The sequence below is a fragment of the Ambystoma mexicanum genome, chromosome 3q (assembly GCF_040938575.1).
Source record: "Ambystoma mexicanum isolate Mex_15411 chromosome 3q, UKY_AmexF1_1, whole genome shotgun sequence".
Lineage (NCBI taxonomy): Eukaryota > Metazoa > Chordata > Amphibia > Caudata > Ambystomatidae > Ambystoma > Ambystoma mexicanum.
The window spans coordinates 692,876,674-692,896,597 of record NC_090926.1 but is presented as its reverse complement, the minus strand read 5'-3'; the positions used below and the strand labels follow the sequence as shown (position 1 = coordinate 692,896,597).

General features: G+C 49.3%; 1 protein-coding gene across 3 annotated transcripts in view; it reads right to left on the bottom strand.

Moving 5' to 3' along the window:
- The window catches only part of OGFOD3 (2-oxoglutarate and iron dependent oxygenase domain containing 3), an 876,068-nt gene that overhangs the window by 541,130 nt on the left and 315,014 nt on the right, over window positions 1–19,924 (bottom strand). For all 3 annotated transcript variants that reach the window (XM_069654613.1, XM_069654612.1, XM_069654611.1), the window contains one exon: window positions 9,227–9,291. In XM_069654613.1, the coding sequence (XP_069510714.1) occupies window positions 9,227–9,291 (65 nt within the window). The remainder of the gene's footprint in view (window positions 1–9,226; window positions 9,292–19,924) is intronic.

Genomic DNA, 19,924 nt, shown 5'->3' with positions numbered 1-19,924 from the left:
ACTTAGAATATAGAAATTTAGAATGGAATGCCCAATCAAATTGCAGAGAAAAGGAACGCCTTGCCAAAGGCCAAATCCTGCCCATGGATACAATCTAGGGAGTAGTGTCTTACAAAAGTATGGACTGAAGCCCATGTGGCTGCTTCACAGATGTTACGAATAGGAACACCCCTCTGCAGGGCAGTAGAGGCAGCCATACCCCTAGTAGAATGGGCCCGTAAGCCTACCGGAGGGTCCTTACCCGCCAAGTGGTAACCTTCAGAAATTGCCAAGATAATCCATCTAGACAAACTCTGCTTAGTAACATCTTGTCCCAAATGCCTTCCAGCGTAACCAATAAAGAGTGGTTCGTCCAATCTGACCCGGGACATGCGTGAAATGTAGAAACTTAAAGCTCTCCTAGGATCCAACCTATGGAGCCTCTTCTCTTCCTTTCCAGGATGCGGAGGAGGATAAAATGCCAGAAGAATGACCTTCTGGCTTAAATGAAATTCCGACACCACTTCGGAAGAAAGGAAGAACAAACCCTGTCCTTATGAAACACAGAGAAGGGTGGCTTAACTGACAGTGCCTGCAACTCACTCACTCTGCGAGCGGAAGTGACCGCAACTAAAAATACAGTTTTAAGGGTTAACAGTCTCAAAGGACAAGAATGTAAAGGCTCAAATGGAGCACCCATTAGCCATTTTAGAACAAGGTTCAAATCCCAACCAGGCACCTGGAAAGGTTACGGCGGAAACATATTAATGAGTCCCTTGAGAAACTGAGAAATTAAAGGATGAGAGTACAGGGAACTTTTTGGTAAAATCACTCTTTTACCTCCGCGACTTGAAATCCATAAGCCAATCTTGGCAGTGTTGCAATGGTGCGTGCAGGAAAACTGAGACAATGAGTTCCTATACTCCGTTAGTAAAAAGTGAAAAAGGAAACTGCACACATCTATATTACTGCGGCACAGTTTGATTTCAATGACTAGATCTTGTTCATATATCGAAAATCAATTTATTGGTAGCCCATTGCGATAACACGTGTTTCGGCACAAAATTCGTGCCTCACGCATCTTTGCTAACCCGACACGTGAGGCACGAATTTTGAAACTTTCAGAACAGTCTGATGGGACTCAATCTTCAACCACGTTAATGTGTAGCTGAAAAGTCAGCTGATGGATAAAGAGACATTGCCCTGATCTGAGGAAGGCACATGGATTGTGCTGAAACACGTTTTATCGCAAAGGGCTACCAATAAATTGATTTTCGATATATGAACAAGCTCTAGTCATTGAAATCAAACTGTGGCGCAGTAATATAGATGTGAGAAATTAAAGGAATTTTGAAATAAGAACACTCCTCAGATGAGCGCTTAAATATGGACAGCGCCGCCAGGTAACCTTTAATGGTACCCACTTGCAGGCCCTTGTGGGCAAACGAAAGTAAAAAAGACAGAACCACATGAATGTCGCATGAAAAAGGATCCACATTCTTAACCCTGCACCAGTCGCAGAACTTTCTCCAACAGCAACCATATAGGGACTTGGTTGCCGGGCGTCTGGCCGAAAGCAACACCTCCATCACTTCTTCAGTGAGGTCCCAATCCATATACCTCAACCTTTCAGAAGCCAAGCGTGAAGGTTGAGGGATCTGACCTCTGGATGGAGAACCTGACCCCCCCTCCCGTGAGAGCAGATCGTCTCGGTAGGGAAGACGACGTGGAGGGCAGATGGACAAGTCGAGAAGGTCCGGGTACCATGTCCTCCGAGCCAATGCCGGAGCAATGAGGATAATCCGGGAACCAAACCTCCATAACCTCTGCAGCACTTGCAGGATGACGGGGACTGGAGGAAACGCGTACAGCAATGGGAAGGATCACTCCACCACAACCGCATCTCCTAGGGCTCCTCTTGGAGGAAATTCCTGCGAGCATAACCTTTCGCATTTCCGGTTGACACTGGAGGCGAAGAGATCCACTTGAGGGGTCCCCCAAAGGGCAAAGATCTCCAGGAGAATCTCCTGAGCCAGCTCTCACTCGTGAGAGATTGCACTCTGCCTGCTCAGAGCGTCCGCCGTCTCGTTTTCGTCTCCAGCCAGATGAACTACTGAGATCGAAAGTTCCTGCTGGATGGCCCAGAACCAGAGCTGCATCGCCTCCCTGCACAGAGGAAGTGACCCTGCCCCCCCTTTTTGTTGAGGTAGTGCATGGGCACTATATCGTCCGTCAGAATCAGGACATTCTTCCCTCGCACAGTCGGCAGAAAAGCCTTCAGGGCAAGCCTGACGGCCATCAGCTCCAACAGATTGATATGGAGTCTGGACTCCGACGGAGACCAACGACCGCTGTCAACTCGTTGGCATGAGCTCCCCATCCCGTCATGATCGTCACCTCCGGCCAGGGTAGCCAAAATGGAGCCCCCCTCATCAGATTGCCTTCGACGGCCCACAACAGAAGGTCCTGGGCGACCGAGGGCGGCACCTGAACGGGGTCCGACATCCTGCCAGAGGACTGTGACCACTGCATCTTGAGGGCCCATTGTAGAGATCTCATCAGCAACCTGGCCTCTGGCAGCAGAAGAATGCAGAATGCCATGAGGCTGAGCAACCTCAAGAACTCGAACGCCGGGAGACTCTGGGCGGGTTGAAACTTGTGCACCATCTGCTGAATGTGATGAGCCCTCGCTGGGGAGGAAAACACTGCCCCAGGGACGCGTCGAGCACTGCTCCGATGTACTGGAGCCGCTGAGTTGGCGTCAAGTGGGACTTCTTTAAGTTGAGGGAGAAGGCCAGCTTGTGAAGGGATTGGCAGGTGACAGAAAGATGATCCAGGACTTGCTCGGGAGAGCGCGCCCTGATCAACCAATCATCCAGGTAGGGGTAGACGTGAATCCCCCCTTTACTGAGATACGCTGCCACCACCACCATGAGCTTGGTGAAGACCCTCGGGGCGGAGGTCAATCTGAACGGCAGGACCCGAAACTGAATGTGCGAGTCACCAACCGCGAATCTCAGGTACTTCTTGTGCTTGGGATGGATCGGCACATGAAACTAAGCGTCCTTGAGGTCGAGCGACACCAACCAGTCCTGAAGTTGAAGGGCCTGGAGGACTTCAGAAAGAGTAACCATCTTGAACTTGTCCTTCCTGAGGAGCGTGTTCAAACCGTGCAAGTCCATGATGGGTCTCAATCCCCAGTCTTTCTTCGAAATCAAAAAAGAAGGGGAATACCATTGCTTGTTCCTCTCCGCTACAGGCACCAGTTCTATGAAGCCTTTCTCCAGCAGAGATTATATTTCCAGCGCAAAGAGCGGATCCGGACTCTTCAAAGAGAGATTCCCTGGTGGATTGGCGTGAGGCTTCTTCGGGAAAGGAAGAGAGTAGCCGTGGACTATGATCTCCAGAAGCCACACATCTAAAGTAATGGCACGCCACTCTACAAGATGCTGTGCCAGCCTTCCCCCAACCGGTGAACCATGGGACATGGCCTCCTGACTGAGCTGAAGTGGCTGCGGCAGTGCTCGAGGGCAAAGAGGCAACTGCCCGAGCGGCCTTGGCACCTCAAGTACCCTGTTTTCCACCTCTGGTACTCCTACAGTGACCCCTTTGACTTGCAGCTCCTCTCGATTTACTAAAGGATGAGTAATATCGAAAGGAACCTCCCCTCCATTGCTGTCCCATAGGACGAAAAGGCAGAGGTTGGCAAACTGCATCGCTCAACGACTTGGTTACAGCTTTTGAGGTCTGCAACCTCTCAAGGCTCTCGTCAGCCTTGCTGTCAAAAAGATGTTCACCATCAAAGGGCATGTTGAGGAGCCGGGCTTGCACATCCAGAGCAAACTCCAACTTCCGCAACCATGCAAACCTGCGTATTATGGTGCTCGCCGCCATGGACCGGCTTGCACAATCTGCCATGTCCAGACCCGACAGAACGGACTCACACATGGCATCCTTGCCATCCTGCACAATAGCAAGAAAATCATCCCGTTCCTCCCCTTCGGGAATATGTTCAGCCGCTAACGAAATACAGCTCCACAGAGTGTGCGTGAAACGTGACAAGGCACACACGGAGTTGGCTGCCTGTAAAGCCATACCCCCTGAAGAAAACACTTTCTTCGCCCAGCCATCAAAACGCTTGTCGTCCCTATCAGGAGGGATGGTAGGATACAACGCCTGCTTTGCTGGGGCCGTAGCCGATGCACCACCAAACTCTCCGGAGTGGGGCGTGTGGTCAAGTAGCAGGGGTCGCTACTGCCTGGGCGATATTTTCACGGCAAAGACTTGCTCACTGCCGGGAGACTCTCCGGAGCAGTCCAAGCTGCAGCCACCCTTCTTTGCAAGGCCATATGGAATGGCAGTACCAGGTCAATTGGTGGACATTGGTCGAGGATATCCGTCAGATCATCCTGCAGGAAATCCACTGGTGGCGCAGACCACCCCAAGTAATGCGTAACCCTCGACATAAGGCGCCGGTACGAGGACTCGGCGTGGGTGCCAGGCTCAGGCCTACATAACTCCACCTCCGGAGAGGTGTCCAGACCACTGGCGTCGTGCAGCGACTGATGCAGGTCTTCAATCTGGCTATGACCAGATAAAATCTTGTCAGGTACCTCATCAGGCACCATACCTTCCTCAGACCCTTCATCCACCTCATAAATATACTCCAGAGGCTGGAATGAGGGCACAGAAAAAGAGACAAAGAAATTTTTATCCTTGGCCAGAGCCTTTCCAGGGGTTCCACCGTGCCACGGGGTACGTCCGACAAAGCAGCCTCGAAAGGCATCGACGTTGAGCGTGGCACCGACTGCTTCGACACAGTCCTCGAGGGCGGAGCCCCAAGCGTGTCCTTCGACAGCCTGGGCATCGAGACCTTCTTCTTATGCTCCCGCAAGGCCTTCGATGTAAGCGACTGGCAGTCTATACATTCATCCGTGTCGTGGTCCTCACCGAGGCACCAGAGGCAGGCGACGTGCCAGTCCGTCAACGACATCTTGGACCTGCAGTCCCGACACTTCTTAAAACCCGGCCGCGGGGTGGAAGAAGACGAAGACATCATGGAAATCTTCACAATGAACAGGATCGAAGAACCGAAAGAACAGAACTCCGAAGAACCGAGGCGCGCCGAGATCTCCAAAGCGAACACGTTCGCGGAAAAATCAGAACTGAGGCTACGGGCGTCGTGAGTCCTACTTATAACATCCGGTGACGCCGGCTCGACGGAGGCCCTCGAGGACAGTGCATCGATGTCATCGACGCAGGACGCAGATGCCGAAAATGTTCCAAAGCAACACAGATGTGGTGATTACTGTCATAGATATGGAATACGTCAGAGGACCCAATACCCTCGATTTGATGCCACTGTGGCTACTAATTACCGGCTCATAACAAATGTGCCTTTTTTACTACAAATTATCGTCAGGTTTGTTTATTCACAAGTACAGCCTACTCTAGAAAAATATCACCTTTTTGGTCATGGCCAATCAAGATTTAGAGAAGCACATGGTACAGAGACAGCACTTCTTGATCTTAAATTCAGCATGCTACAGATTATGGATTAAGGCGGTCTAGCATTATTAATGCTCCTCAATCTTCCAGCTGCCTTTCATTTGGTAGACCTCAAGTTACCAGTGGACAGGCTAATTCTCTCAGCCAGTTTCTCAGCAGGTGCTGCTAACTGGAACTTTTCATTTAAGCTGAGCATTCAGCCAGAGTTTTCAGCGACTCCGCAGCAGATGCACCCATTATACTTGATCCCAAAACAGAATTGATTATCATTTGTATCCAGTATAGGTTAACCATGCTTTCCGCTTGAATGTAAGGAGTTTATAATTGTGGGATATACTATCCTAATTTTACCCAAAGTCAAGACTCTGGGGTTTATCTGGATGCCTCTTTGAGTATGAAAGCTCAAACAAACTATGCTGTTTCAACAACATCCTACTATCTTAAATTCTTAAATCACAGCCGTCCTTTTTTATCAAAAGAGAATTGTACTCATTTAACATGTGCTATCATCCGTACAAAAATAGATTACTGTAGTAGTCTTCTGTATGGTTCATCACATGGCAACATGACCAAATGGCAGAGAATACAAAATAGCGCAGTGTGAATTATTAACCAACTTAGGTGCAGAGGCCATGGTAATGATTCATGCATTTCCCTTCATTGGCTTCCTGTTAGGGTGCGGATTTACTTTTGGGTTATTACCATCACCCATAAATGCCTGTATGAGAGTGCTCCTGTATATCTGCAAAATAGACTAGCTCTGAAGCTTAGCTCCTCACTTAGTGAAACCACGTGCTAAACTTGCCTGAGCAGGTTGTCTGGAGTTTGATTCCACTGCGCCTTATCTTTGGAACAGTCTTCCTACCCAACTAAGAGAAACGGGCTCCTTGCCATTTTTTAAGAAAGCTCTAAAGACGTTCTTTTTTACTTAATTCTTTTTCACCTCTGCTTGAACACATGTGTAGGACCGCCTGTACTTTCTGGCTTCCCGGATTGATCATGCTTTGTGATTTGGGACTTTGCTTGAGCTGTCCTGTCTATGTGTGGCACATTTTTTGCCCATGGGCCGCTGGCGCATTATAAGTTATTAAAACTAAAACTAAACTATGGGTACCTGCAGTGCCAAGGCATATTGCACACATTCTCATATACACTTCATCAATGGAAATTCCAAATAAAACCGATTTTGACAACTACCTTTCTGGGTGCAGCTTTATTTCTCAACTGTCTCTCTGTCTGCAACTCATCTTTGTTTGGAAGGAGACCTACATTTCTGGCCTGAATCTGCCTTAGAATGTCTGCTCCTTATTTCTGGATTGAGGGATTTCAAGGTTGGTGGTCGGGGTTGGGTGCTACAGGGCTGAGTGAACATGGCAATTCTTACCTCGACTTCCGATCTGATTCAGAGTAGGACGGGTGAACAATGAGATCTGATCAGAAAATTACACCACAGAGTGCAATGTAGACAAGCAGGCTTACATTTGAGTTACATATTCATCACACAGCTGTTATTAACAACCTCACGGTAATTCAGTTTAAATGAGCTAACTAAATGATCTCTAAGTCTTCTCCATACTCCAAGTGGTTTTAGGGAGAATTGCATAGAATGGGATGAAGAGCAGCTAGCTTTTCAGCCCCAGAAAAACACACAAAGGGACCTGTGTGTTGAATGAAAAGATCCTTGGACTCTGCCAGCTTAGTGAGTTGAGCACATGCTGCAGAGGAGTTTGATCTACAGATTACAGATTCCATACATACAATGTGATTTACCGGTTGAAGCTGTCTGTGAAAGAGTAAGGTCAATGGGTATATGCGCTCACACTGCTGGAGGACAAATAATGTGAGAGGCAGAGGGGGAGAGAGAGAGAGAAACCCACAGGCTGCAGGACCCAAACCCATGCAGGGAACTCTAGGTGGAATGGGTCTGCAGCAGGAATCCATTTGTGATCTGCACTGGTTCCAATCCTAGCTCAATAGGGAAGAGGTAATGCGCTTTCTACGTGTTTTTACATGTAATCTACAAACCACAATTTATAATCAAAGTAAGGCCAACTCAAACTTTCATCCTCCTTAGGTCTACAAAATGTCTTCCTCTGAATGGGGCAATAGCGTCATCTTTTGCAACTGAATAGTTTTACCCGAGCAATTGAAAACTTTCGAAAATACACTAGTTTACACGTGTGTTTCTCCCACTATCCAGCACTTTCCCCAAATATTTAAGGACTGAAGATTACTTATATAAATTGCCAGTCCTACAATATTTTGGGGTGGGTGTTTATTGGGGAACAACTGCATGAAGGGTCAATTGTACTTTCCCTCCTTACCGAGCGTTTTTATAAAAACAGAACATGACACATTTCTTTGCTTCTTTTTTCTTTCCAAGTACTCGGTGTTGTTAGCATTACAAAGGCTAAGCAACAAAGTATAAAAGGAACATTGTGAAAGAGGGGGCAGCGTGTGTAATCCTAAAGCTCAGCGTAAAGCAGTTACTGTGCAACTGGCCCCTTAACTTTAATAAAACGCAGGGGGGTGATAAAAAATACGGTCGAGGACGAATGATGACAAAGAAATAAAGAAGCAACATGATGAACGGGCCAAGGTGCACAGGGGGTCGCACCAGCAACTTCTGAACAGAGTATTATGTGGTGCAAGTCTCCATCGGATGGGAACACGCTGAGCATAGGATCAATTTAGGTTAGAGTTTTTACTGTGATAAGCTAAATAACTAATGCTGGATTCCTCTCTCCAAATCCTTTCTCGTTTTAAAGACATATCAACAGTGGGATGGAAAGTCATTACCATCCCATAAACTCAAAAAAATAAACAAATAAAAATATTAATATACAAAATAAAACATAACAAATCTAAGGAAATCAACATTTAAAAAGGTAAAACTTCTACACAGTGGTAATGAACACCATAACAAACATGTTACCTAACAAACGCTTTCCAGCATGATTAACTTGAAAGATTTCCCTTTTGCCTAGGCGGCCATTACATAGCAAAATAAAATCACATTAGGGTCATTCAGAGAAGGGCCATACAATGAAGAATCATAGATTTGACGAATTTCTGTAAAACATATCAAGGGTTAGTTCAATGTGGTCTCGCACAAAGACAGAGGTTGGATCCCAGGTACATCTACAATCCCAAACTAAACTTGGCATTGTAATCAATTGTAAAACTTTAAAAAAAACTCTAAGGTTATTATTCTTTCTTTTATTCCCGAGGTCAGAAATACGCACACAAACTATTTATTAGTGGTCTGCACCATGCCACTTGTCGCTTAGGGGATTTCCAGTCCATTGATACGGAGTTGGTACATAAAAAGAAAAGCTTATTAGAAGGGCATCAAATCATTGGTGTCACGAGGCAGTCATCCCTTACCAAGTTAATCGAATCTCTAAATTAAGCTTTACAGGTTTCTATATACTAAAGTTAATTTATTGGATATCTTCAGCCACCACATTCTATGCACATATGCAATGTCTGATTCTCACCTCACTGTATCTTATTAGAATCAAGCTTTATTTTTGTGAGAGATCAAAACATAATTCCTGCCACTACACTTACGCTTAGGTGGCATTCCTCATTTCCAATGGCTAACGAAAGCACGGCATCTGAAGGATATGGCGCATCATTTATAGTACATAAATTATAGCAGTGTTTCACAACATACCGCTAACAGCAGTAAGTGGTTGTCAGACCATATTATACAGGACCAAGTTCAACTTCTTACCGGTACATATTGACAAAGTTAGCTCCCATTGAAAGAGCTCCAGAGTGCAGGTCCAAGATGGAAGCCTAAGAAACAAGAGAAACACAGAATGCGATCATTTAGAGGCCATGATGCATAAACATACCAATCCACATTATTTTAGCTGGAAGCAGAAGTTACTCAGCATAAAGACTTTGTACCAGTAGTCCACTTTTCCTTTCTACAGACTCCAGGTATATTCACACCCTCATTATCAAGAGCAAATAAGAAAACAATTTCCCAGCAGATTATTGAAAAAAAGAATCAATTGAATGATTTTCATAGCACAGCCCCACTTTCAATGGGAAAGCCACACCAAAGCAGCAGAAGATGGGGGCGTGGTAGGGCACCTGTAAGAAGGGAGACATGGGCTACCAATGCAAGGATAAGGGAAGTAATTTGAACTTACTGCTATGTCAAGTCACCCTCCTCAACACTCCGGTGATAAACTACTGGGCACCCACAAATTATATTGGATTAACAGTAGGAACTGTATTTAGGCAAAATTGTTCTTTAATAATGCTGGTTCTAAAAAAGCTTGAACTTGAACCTGGTATCCAAGATGTAATGCTTACAGAAAGCATGTAGTATAGCGCAAGAAGTAAGTTTCCACATTTTATCTGCTTTGTTTGCTTGTTAGATGCTTATACAATAAGAATATACTGTTTCAAACCGCCCACAGGGCAGGAAGGGAGAAAGGTTGGGAAATACATTACAACAATACAACACAAAATTTAAGAGCAGAGGATAAGGGAGGGAAACAAACCTACAATGCCTTGTGAGCATTCAGAACCTACAAGTGCAGAAGGAAGGGGGAAGAGAGGGAAGTGATGGGGAATCTGAGCCCTGTGGAGAGCCATGGACCAAGTGCTAGAAATGCAGAGTGCTGGGCCGCGGGAGGTGTAAGCGCAAGTCTCCAGAGCAGAGGGTGTGCAAATGCAAAGTGCTGTGGACAGACAGAAGCTGGGAGGAATTGGAGGTAAAGGCCCCGAAGATGCATAAGCGCCAAAGACTCCGATTCAGCAACTGTAGGAGCAGAGAATGAGGGAAGGCGGAGGAAAAGAGGAAAATCTTAAGGAACTTCTGGAATTTGAGACGATCCTGTTCAAGGCGCAGGCAGAGGGGGAGGCTATTCCAGAGGAGGGTGCCCACAGAGGAGAGTGAGTGACCCCCTGCCCTCTGTTTAGCAAAACACTTGCACACAAAGAGTTGGTGCCAGAGGAGCGAAGTGGTCTAGAGGGAGAGTATTTATTGAGATAAAGATGGTGTGGTCCCTGGGCCCAGACAGCCTTGTGGAAGATGCAAGGGGATTTGAATTTAATCGGTGCAGCACCCGGGACCCAGCGAAGACTTTTTAGTGCAGAAGAACAACAAGTTACTTTCTTACCTGGTAACGTTCTTTCGATGGGATGGTCCGACGACGTATTCCATATCTATGACAGGTAATGTCCACAGCTGTGCTGCTTTGGAAAATCTTTGGCGTCTGCGTCCTGCGTCGATGACGTCGATGCGCCGTCCTCGAGGACCTCCTCCGACGGCCGACGTCACCCGATGTGATAAGTAGGACGCACAATGCCCTTAGCCTCAGTTATAGTTTTTTCCCTGAACGTGTGCCACCAGTTTTCTGCCAGTCAGACACCAAGGCCTTGCGGAACGTAAGCTGCAATCGCAAAAGAAATTCTGCAGCGGGGAAGGCAGGGAGGGAGCGATATGGAATACGTCGTCGGACCATCCCATCGAAAGAACGTTACCAGGTAAGAAAGTAACTTGTTCTTCGAGGGGATTGGGTCCTCCGACGTATTCCATATCTATGACAGACTCCCAAAGCAGTACCAAGCAAGGAGGTGGGAAAGAATTTAGAACACAAATTTAGCATGCCCAATCAAATTGCGGAATAGAGGACTGCCTTGCCAAAGGCCAGATCCTGCCCTCTGATGGAATTGAGGGAGTAGTGACGTACAAAAGTATGTACTGAAGTCCAGGTGGCTGCATCACAGATGTGACGAATAGGAACTCCCCTCTGCAGGGCAGTAGACGCAGCCACTCCCCTGGTAGAATGGGCCCACAAGCCAGCCGGAGGATCCTTACCCGCCAAGCGGTAACACTCGGAGATAGCTAAAATAATCCAACGAGACAAAGTCTGTTTCGTCACAGCTTGTCCCAAACGCTTTCCAGCGTAACCAATGAAAAGTTGATCGTCCACTCTGACCCGGGACATGCGCGAAATATAAAAGCTCAACGCTCTCCTAGGATCAAGCCTATGGAGCCTCTCCTCTTCCTTACCAGGATGTGGAGGAGGATAGAATGCCGGAAGAACAACCTTCTGACTCAAATGAAATTCCTAAACCACCTTCGGAAGAAAAGAAGGACAAACTCTAAGGACAACCCTGTCCTTATGAAACGCAGTGAAGGGTGGCTTAACTGAAAGTGCCTGTAACTCGCTCACTCTGCGAGCGGAAGTAACCGCAACCAAAAACACAGTTTTCAGAGTTAAAAGCCTCAAAGGGCAAGAATGTAAAGGCTCAAACGGAGCACCCATAAGAAACTTAAGAACAAGGTTGAAATCCCAACCGGGCACCAGAAAAGGTGACGGAGGGAACACACTAGTGAGCCCTTTCAAAAACTGCAAAATTAAAGGAATCCTAAAATAGGAACACTCTTCAGACGAGCGCTTAAATATGGACAGTGCTGCCAGGTAACCTTTAATGGTCCCCACTTGCAAGCCCCAGTGGGCCAAAAAAAGCAAAAAAGACAGAGCCATGGGAATGTCACATTCAAAAGGATCCACATTCTTAACTCTGCACCAGTCGCAGAACTTTCTCCAACGGCAACGGTACAGAGACTTTGTTGCCGGCCGCCTAGCCGAGAGCAACACCTCCATCACGTCTTCAGGGAGGTCCCAATCGTTATACCTCAACCTTTCAGAAGCCAAGCGTGAAGGTTGAGGGATCTGACCTCTGGATGGAGAACCTGACCTCCCTCCCATGAGAGCAGATCGTCTCGGTAGGGAAGACGACGTGGAGGGCAGATGGACAAATCGAGAAGGTCCGGGTACCACGTCCTCCGGGCCCACGCCGGAGCAATGAGGATCATCCGGGAACCGAAACTCCGTAACCTTCGCAGTACTTGCGGGATGACGGGGACTGGAGGAAACGAGTACAGCAGTGGGAATAACCACTCCACAACAAACGTGCCTCCTCAGGCTCCTTTTGGAGGAAATTCCCGCGAGCAAAACCTTTCGCACTTCCGGTTGACACTGGAGGCGAAGAGATCCACATGAGGGGTCCCCCAAAGGGCGAAGATCTCCAGGAGAATCTCCTGAGCCAGCTCCCACTCGTGAGAGATCGTGCTCTGCCAGCTCAGAGCGTCCGCCGTCTCGTTGTCGTCTCCGGCCAGATGAACCGCCGAGAACGAAACTAAACTTCCTGCTGGATGGCCCAGAACTCGAGCTGCATCGCCTCCCTGCACAGCGGAAGTGACCCTGCCCCCCCCTTTTTGTTGAGGTAGTGCACGGCCACCGTGTTGTCCGTTAGAATCAGGACACTCTTTCCACGCACAGTCGGCAGAAAAGCCTTCAGGGCTAGCCTGACGGCCCTCGGCTCCAACAGATTGATATGGAGTCTGGACTCCGACGGAGACCAACGACCGCTGACTGTCAACACGTTGGCATGAGCTCCCCATCCCGTGAGGGATGCGTCCGTCACAATCGTCACCTCCGTCCAGGGCAGCCAAAATGGGGCCCCCTTCATCAGATTGCCTTCGACGGCCCACCGCAGAAGGTCCTGGGCTACCGAGGGTGACACCTGAACAGGGTCCGACAGCCTGCCGGAGGACTGAGACCACTGGAGCTTGAGTGCCCACTGCAAAGATCTCATCCGCAGACGAGCCTCTGGCACCAGAAGAATGCAGGATGCCATGAGACCGAGCAGTCTCAAGAACTGGGACGCTGGGAGATCCTGGGCAAATTGAAACTTGTTCACCATCTGTTGAATGTGAAGAGCCCTCACCTGAGGAGGAAAACACTGCCCCAGGAACCTGCGAGCACTGCTCCGATGTACTGTAGCCGCTGCATGGTGTCAAATGGGACTTCTTTAAATTGAGGGAGAAGCCCAGCCTGTGAAGGGAGAGGCAGGTGACGGACAGATGATCCAGGACTTGCTCGGGAGAGCTCCCTCTGATCAACCAATCGTCCAGGTAGGGGTAGACGTGAATCCCCCCTTTCCTGAAATGCGCTGCCACCACCACCATGAGCTTGATGAAAACCCTCGGGGCGGAGGTCAATCTGAACGGCAGGACCCGAAACTGAAAGTGCGAGTCGCCAACCGCGAACCTCAGGTACTTCTTGTGCCTGGGATGAATCGGCACATGGAAGTAAGCATCCTTGAGGTCGGAGACACCAACCAGTCCTGAAGTTGAAGGGCCTGGAGGACTTGAGAAAGAGTCACCATCTTGAACTTGTCCTTCCTGAGGAGTTTGTTCAAACCGCGCAAGTCCATGATGGGTCTCAATCCCCCGTCTTTCTTCGAAATCAAAGAATAAGGGGAATACCATCCCTTGTTCCTCTCCGCTACAGGCACCAGTTCTATGGCGCCTTTCTCCAGCAGGGCTTGAATTTCCTGCGCAAGGAGCGGATCCGGACTCTGCAAAGAGAGGTTCCCTGGAGGATTGTCGTGAGGCCTCTGCCGAAAAGGAAGACAGTAGCCGTGGGTTATGATCTCCAGAACCCACACATCTGAAGTAATGGCTTGCCACTCTACAAGATGCACCGCCAGCCTTCCCCCAACCGGCGAACCATGGGACCTGGCCTCATGACTGAGTGGTAGCGGCTGCGGCGTTGCCTGAGGGCAAAGAGGCAACTGCCCGAGCGGCCTTGGCACCTCGAGTACCTTTGTTTCCACCTCTGGCACTCTTACGATGGCCTCTTTGACTGCTAGCTCCCCTCGCTTTACTGAAGGACGAGTAATAGTGAAAGGAACCTCCCCTCCATTGCTGTCCCCTAGGACGAAAAGGCGGAGGTTGGCGAACTGCAGCGCCCAACTACTTCGCTGCAGCGTTGGAGGTCTGCAACCTCTCAAGGCTCTCGTCAGCTTTGCTGCCAAAAAGGTGTTCACCGGCAAAGGGCATGTTGAGGAGCCGGAACTGCACATCAGGAGCGAACCCAGACTTCCGCAACCACGCAAACCTGTGCATTAGGGTGCTCGCCGCCATGGACTGGCTGACACAATCTGCCAAGTCCAAACCCGACTGAACGGCCTCACACATGGCATTCTTGCCATCCTGAACCATAGCAAGGAAACCATCCCGTTCGTCCCCTTCGGGAATATGTTCAGCCGCTAATGCAACACAGTTCCACAGAGTGTGTGTGAAACGAGACCAGGCACATATGGAGTTGGCCGCCTGAAGCGCCATACCCCCGGAAGAAAACACTTTCTTCCCTCAGCCGTCAAAACGTTTGTAGTCCCTATCCGGAGGGATGGTAGGATACGACGCCTGCTTTGCCAGGGCCGAAGCCTCCTGCACCACCAAACTCTCCGGAATGGGGTGCCTAGACAAGTAGCAGGGGTCGCTACTGGCCGGAGGGTATGTTCGCGACAAAGACTTGCCCACTGCCGGGAGACTCTCCGGAGCAGTCCAAACTGCCGCCACCCTTCTCTGCAGAGCCATATGAAACAGCAAAACCGGGTCAGTGGGGGGACCAAGATCAAGGATGTCCGTGAGATCATCCTGAATGAACTCCCCTGGGGGAACAGACCAACCCAAGTACTCGGTGACCCGAGACATAAGGCGCCGATATGAAGAATCGGCATGAGTGCCAGGCTCTGGCCTACAAAACTCCACCTCCGGAGAGGTGTCCAGTCCACTGGCATCATGCAGCGACTGCCTCAGGTCATCAAACTGGCTATGACCCGAGATAAGCTCATCTGGAACCGTAACCGGAACCAAGCCATCATCAGAGCCTTCATCACCCTCTGAAATGTACTCCAGGCGGGGAGAGGAAGACCCCTGGGGACCAAAGCAGTGCCTGACCTTAGCCAGAGCCTTCCTAGGGGCAAATCCCATGCCACAGGACCCCTCCGACACCACCGCCTCGAAAGGCGTCGAGGGCGCTGAACGAGTCGGCGCCGGCATCGACAGAAAAGGTGCCGGCGTCGAGCGAATCGGCGTCAACGTCAGCTGCAGTGCCGCCAGCATCGACGCCGTCGACACATGCCTCGAAGCCGGAGCTCCGAGCGTGTCTCTCGACGACCTAGGCGCCGACGGCATCGACGACCCCCTCGGAGGCAGAGCCTTGAGAGAAATCGTCGATGAACTCGGCGCCACATGCGTCGACGTCTTCTTCGAAGACAGCACAGGATCACGCGATCTCGAGCGCGTCGAGGACCGGGACCTGGAACGGGCATGGCGAGAATGGCTACCCTTGTCCGGGCGGGACCTCTCCCGCGAGCCGTGCCGACCACCGACCAGTGCCGACCGACCCCACTTGGAGGCGCGGACTGACCGGTGCCCTGCGATTCAAGAATCGCTAGCATCTGCTTCCCGAAGGAAGCCCATTCCTCCGGTGTCGCTTGCATGGAGGGATAAGCGACCCGCCGACGGGCGTAGTCCTCGGAAGAGGACGGGGAAGGCGACCGATGCCGGCGCTTCCGGGAATGCCTCGAAGAGGCGGAGGAGTGGCGAGACTGACTCCTGGAAGGAGACCCACTGGACTTCCGACGATGACGCAGAGAGTCGCCCCTTGAGTTATCCGTCGAAAGCCCCGCAGACCTCGACTTCCGGGGCTTAGACACCCGGCCTACCGACAGCTTCTTCTTGCGTTCCCGCAAGGCCTTTGCTGTGAGCGACTGGCAGTCGACACAGTCGTCCGTATCGTGGGCCTCCCCGAAGCACCAGAGACAGGTGTCGTGCGAGTCCGTGACCGACATCTTGGACCTACAGTCCCCGCATTTCTTGAAGCCCGGACGCGGGGTTGAAGACGAAGTAGACATCGCCACGAAAAGGTCTTCACAAAAAACCGAACAGGTTCAACAAACCGAGAATTGAAAACTGCAAACTCCAAAGAGTCGAGGCGTACCGAGATTCACGAAGCAAACATTTTCGCGGAAAAAACGCAACTGAGGCTATGGGCGTCGTGCGTCCTACTTATCACATCGGGTGACGTCGGCCGTCGGAGGAGGTCCTCGGGGACGGCGCATTGACGTCATCGACACAGGACGCAGACGCCAAAGATTTTCCAAAGCAGCACAGCTGTGGACATTACCTGTCATAGATATGGAATACGTCGGAGGACCCAATCCCCTTGAAGATGCAGTCTTTGGGCTTGAGGCCAGGGATTCGTCTCACTGCCCTATTCTGGATAAGATTCAGGAGGAGGCTGTTACAGTAGTCCAGACTAGAGAGAACCAGGGCTTGAGTCACATTGAGCCTCTGAGGGAAAGTGAGAAAGGGTAGAATTCCTTTGAGAAGGAAGAGCTGATAGTTGGACTTCTTGGCGATGTCCTTAGCGTGAGGGAGGAAGAAAAGAGTAGGAAGATGACTCCAAGGTTTCTTGCTTCAGTTGAAGGCGCGCATGGGGGAGCCCAAGGAGGAAGGCCAGAGTGAAGGGAAGGAGGAGGGAGCAGGGGTCCCAACGGGAAGGATCTCAGTTTTACAGGTGTTGAGGCAGAGATCATTGGAGGCACACCAGGACTGGATGGCAGATAGGCAGTTAGGGATGATGGAGGGTGCAAGAGGATCAGTAGGGAGTCTGAAGAAGAGCTGTGTCTCCTCTGCGTAACACTGGAACTTTGTATTTCAATTTGAATGATAGGATTGGTACTTCAACTAGAAGGGTTGCACAGAGTATATACATGCAGCTGACGCAATTGTATTTCTGTGTGCATTAGCAAAGTTCCTAAAATGTGTGGGTAGTTATAGGCCAGGTAATGGGGTGGGGTGTGGCAACATACAAATATAGTACATAACTGCAATGAAAATTACAAACATTAATCAGGTTGGAATGGGACAGAGTGATCGGATAAGGAGAGATACACTAGGTGGAAGACATTTTCTGGCAGGCAGGCGGATCTTCACCCTGGTCTTAAACACCTCCATTGACATGGTAGAGATACGGTTGGGCTCTACAAATGAACACTCCTGTGCTAAACTCTGTTTAGTCTTATGATCTGGATAAGTCTGTGCAAGGTCATGGGTTGGTAGAGGTTAACCCACACCTCAAGTAAGGTGAAGGTAGACAGTCCTGGTTACCTTGCAATTTTTGTTTTTTAGTGAATCACGTGCATAAAATGATTCTCGCGCTGAATGCAGTATTTCTTAGTGAAACATTTTTAATAGTTGCAGTGTAGACATGCAGTCTAATAGTGGTCAGCCGACAAGTGTTTCGACTCAGAGTGGTCCTTATCAAGGCAAGGCAAGGCAATTAAGTAGAAAATGGGGATGTTGCCCCAGGATGAGCCTCATGTGGTGTGATTATGAAAATGTTTTGCCCAGAATTGGGTCTATCATTGTCCGATGTTGTTGCTCTCGCTCGTTTATTACGCAGAGGATGCGCATATTGCAAGTTATCGCTCCACCTTGTACAATTCTCTGTTGCCATCACTGAAACTGCGCTTTTACAAGTCAAACATCCATACATCATCTCGACATTCTAAACAGTATCCTCTTCTCATTCCTCGAGATGTGTTTGAGGCAATTGACAGTAGATCATTCTATTCTCGGCTCCTCATTATCGTCTTTATCTTCATGTATCTGGGTCAGCTCTTTCCTGGGTTTCCTATCACTGGACCATTCCAATTCTGTTTCTTGGATCAGTGACTCCCTTTTGCTCTCTCCCTTTGCACTTTGGCTCCATTCGTGGCCCCCTATCATTCTCACTTCATATTATTCCTCTCCCTTCTCATCTTTTTGTATTCTCTTACCATTCCGACCAAATTGATGGGTCCTCACAAATTGTCTTTTTCCTGTTAAGCAACCAAGGCCCTCTCATACTATCTTAATTCTAAATAACAGATTTTCTTGACCCCCTTGTCCTTCTCCATATGACTGTCCTTTTCCATCTTCTTTCCTCTGGATTTCTGTAACACTTGCCTCTGGTGCCCTGCAGGAGTGCCTGGTCTGGACTCTCTGGAGCACTGCCCTCTGCAGTGGGATGGGGTATTGACGTGGTTCAGACCACTCCCTTCCCACTGTCCAGTGAATGGCTATGGCCCAGTGGCCGGTGCAATTGGGAGTGGCCTGGTAAGGTTTCCTGGACCCACTAGTAATATTGGCCCAGGCCGGCTGTGGCGCATGTGGTGCTCTGGAGGGTAAATGTTTGTGTAAAGCAGTGAGTACCTGCTCTGTTATCAGGTTGCCTGCAGTGCAGCATGCGCGCAGCGCTAATAAAGTTCTGTTCACTGTATGAAGTCTTGTCTCTTTCTGCTGGCTTGCAGCGCGGAGTCCAAGAGCATGCGTTATGCTAATAGGTCCCTGCGGGTCTTTGCAGGTGCTGTGTCCAATTGGAGCGAGGTGTGAGAGGCCTCCGGAACGTTAGCGAGTGAAGAACAATGGCAGCCGACACAGTTAAGCGAGTTTGCAGGGATTCAGGGGAGCCTCGTTATGGGTAGTAGAACGCTTACTGTGTGTCTCCTTTATTGCAGAAATGAAGAGCTGCTGCAGTGAAAGACGTTTCATTTCTCCGATTCAATCAGGCAAGTATGCAAAAGGCAGCTGGAGCATGTATGAGCTGCAGGATTCCACTAAAGCGAGATGTCCAGTGCAAGAAGATTCCGGGAAGCTGAAATCCTCTGTGCACGTGAGCTCGGAGATAGTGGGAGCGGTAAGCATTACACTGCTAACTTAGTGAGCAGAAGAAGGCTAAGCACAGGGTGTGGCCTGAGGGGTGGTTTTATAGCCTCGGGCTGCACCCTGCAACACTAGACCACCACGGATGCCGAAAAAAAGGGCAATTTGGGGCCTTCTTGGGTGCCACACCATGTCCTAACTTGACAGCCATGTTGGGGGAGGCTGCTAGTATTTCCCAATGGATGCTTATGCAAGCCGGAAACCCTTAAAGTCCAGACTTGGCCCACATTGTTCTGCCTGTACCAATGGTTATGTGAGGTTGTGCCCTGTCTCCTGCTAGGGTTCATGACAATTTCCTTTCTCTTTCTTCATCTGCTGGAAATCTAGGTGTCATCTTGGCCCTATGTGGCAAGGCAGAGTAAAGACTCTTACTGGGAGGTGTCATGATTGGGGCTGTACTACAAAAAGACAAACCTATCTTTCCCTATGTCTAGAGGGGTTTCCCAGCCTCAACCTAGGGAAAACTTGGGTGAACATCAGGATGTCAGCCAACGGTAAAATGTATACCGTCCTCTGTCTCAAATGCTTTTATTCCCCTTTTTGGTAGTCTCCAATTCTTCAAGGGGCAATCTATCTTCTACCAATTCTCTGAGTTTCACCGCTGTAAGAAAGGAGATGGTTCCCGAGTCTTTCTTGACTCTTGATGCCTTCTATGGCACCCCTGTGATGAAGGAGATTACTCCTGATGCACTCTTGCTTGGTATAACATTCTTTGTCCCCACTGTGACAACGAAGATTACTTCTGATGCCATCTTGCTTGATGCTATGCTTTTGTGTCACCACAGTGATGGAGGAGATTACTCCTGAAACACTCTTGCTTCTTACGACTTCCTCTGTCAC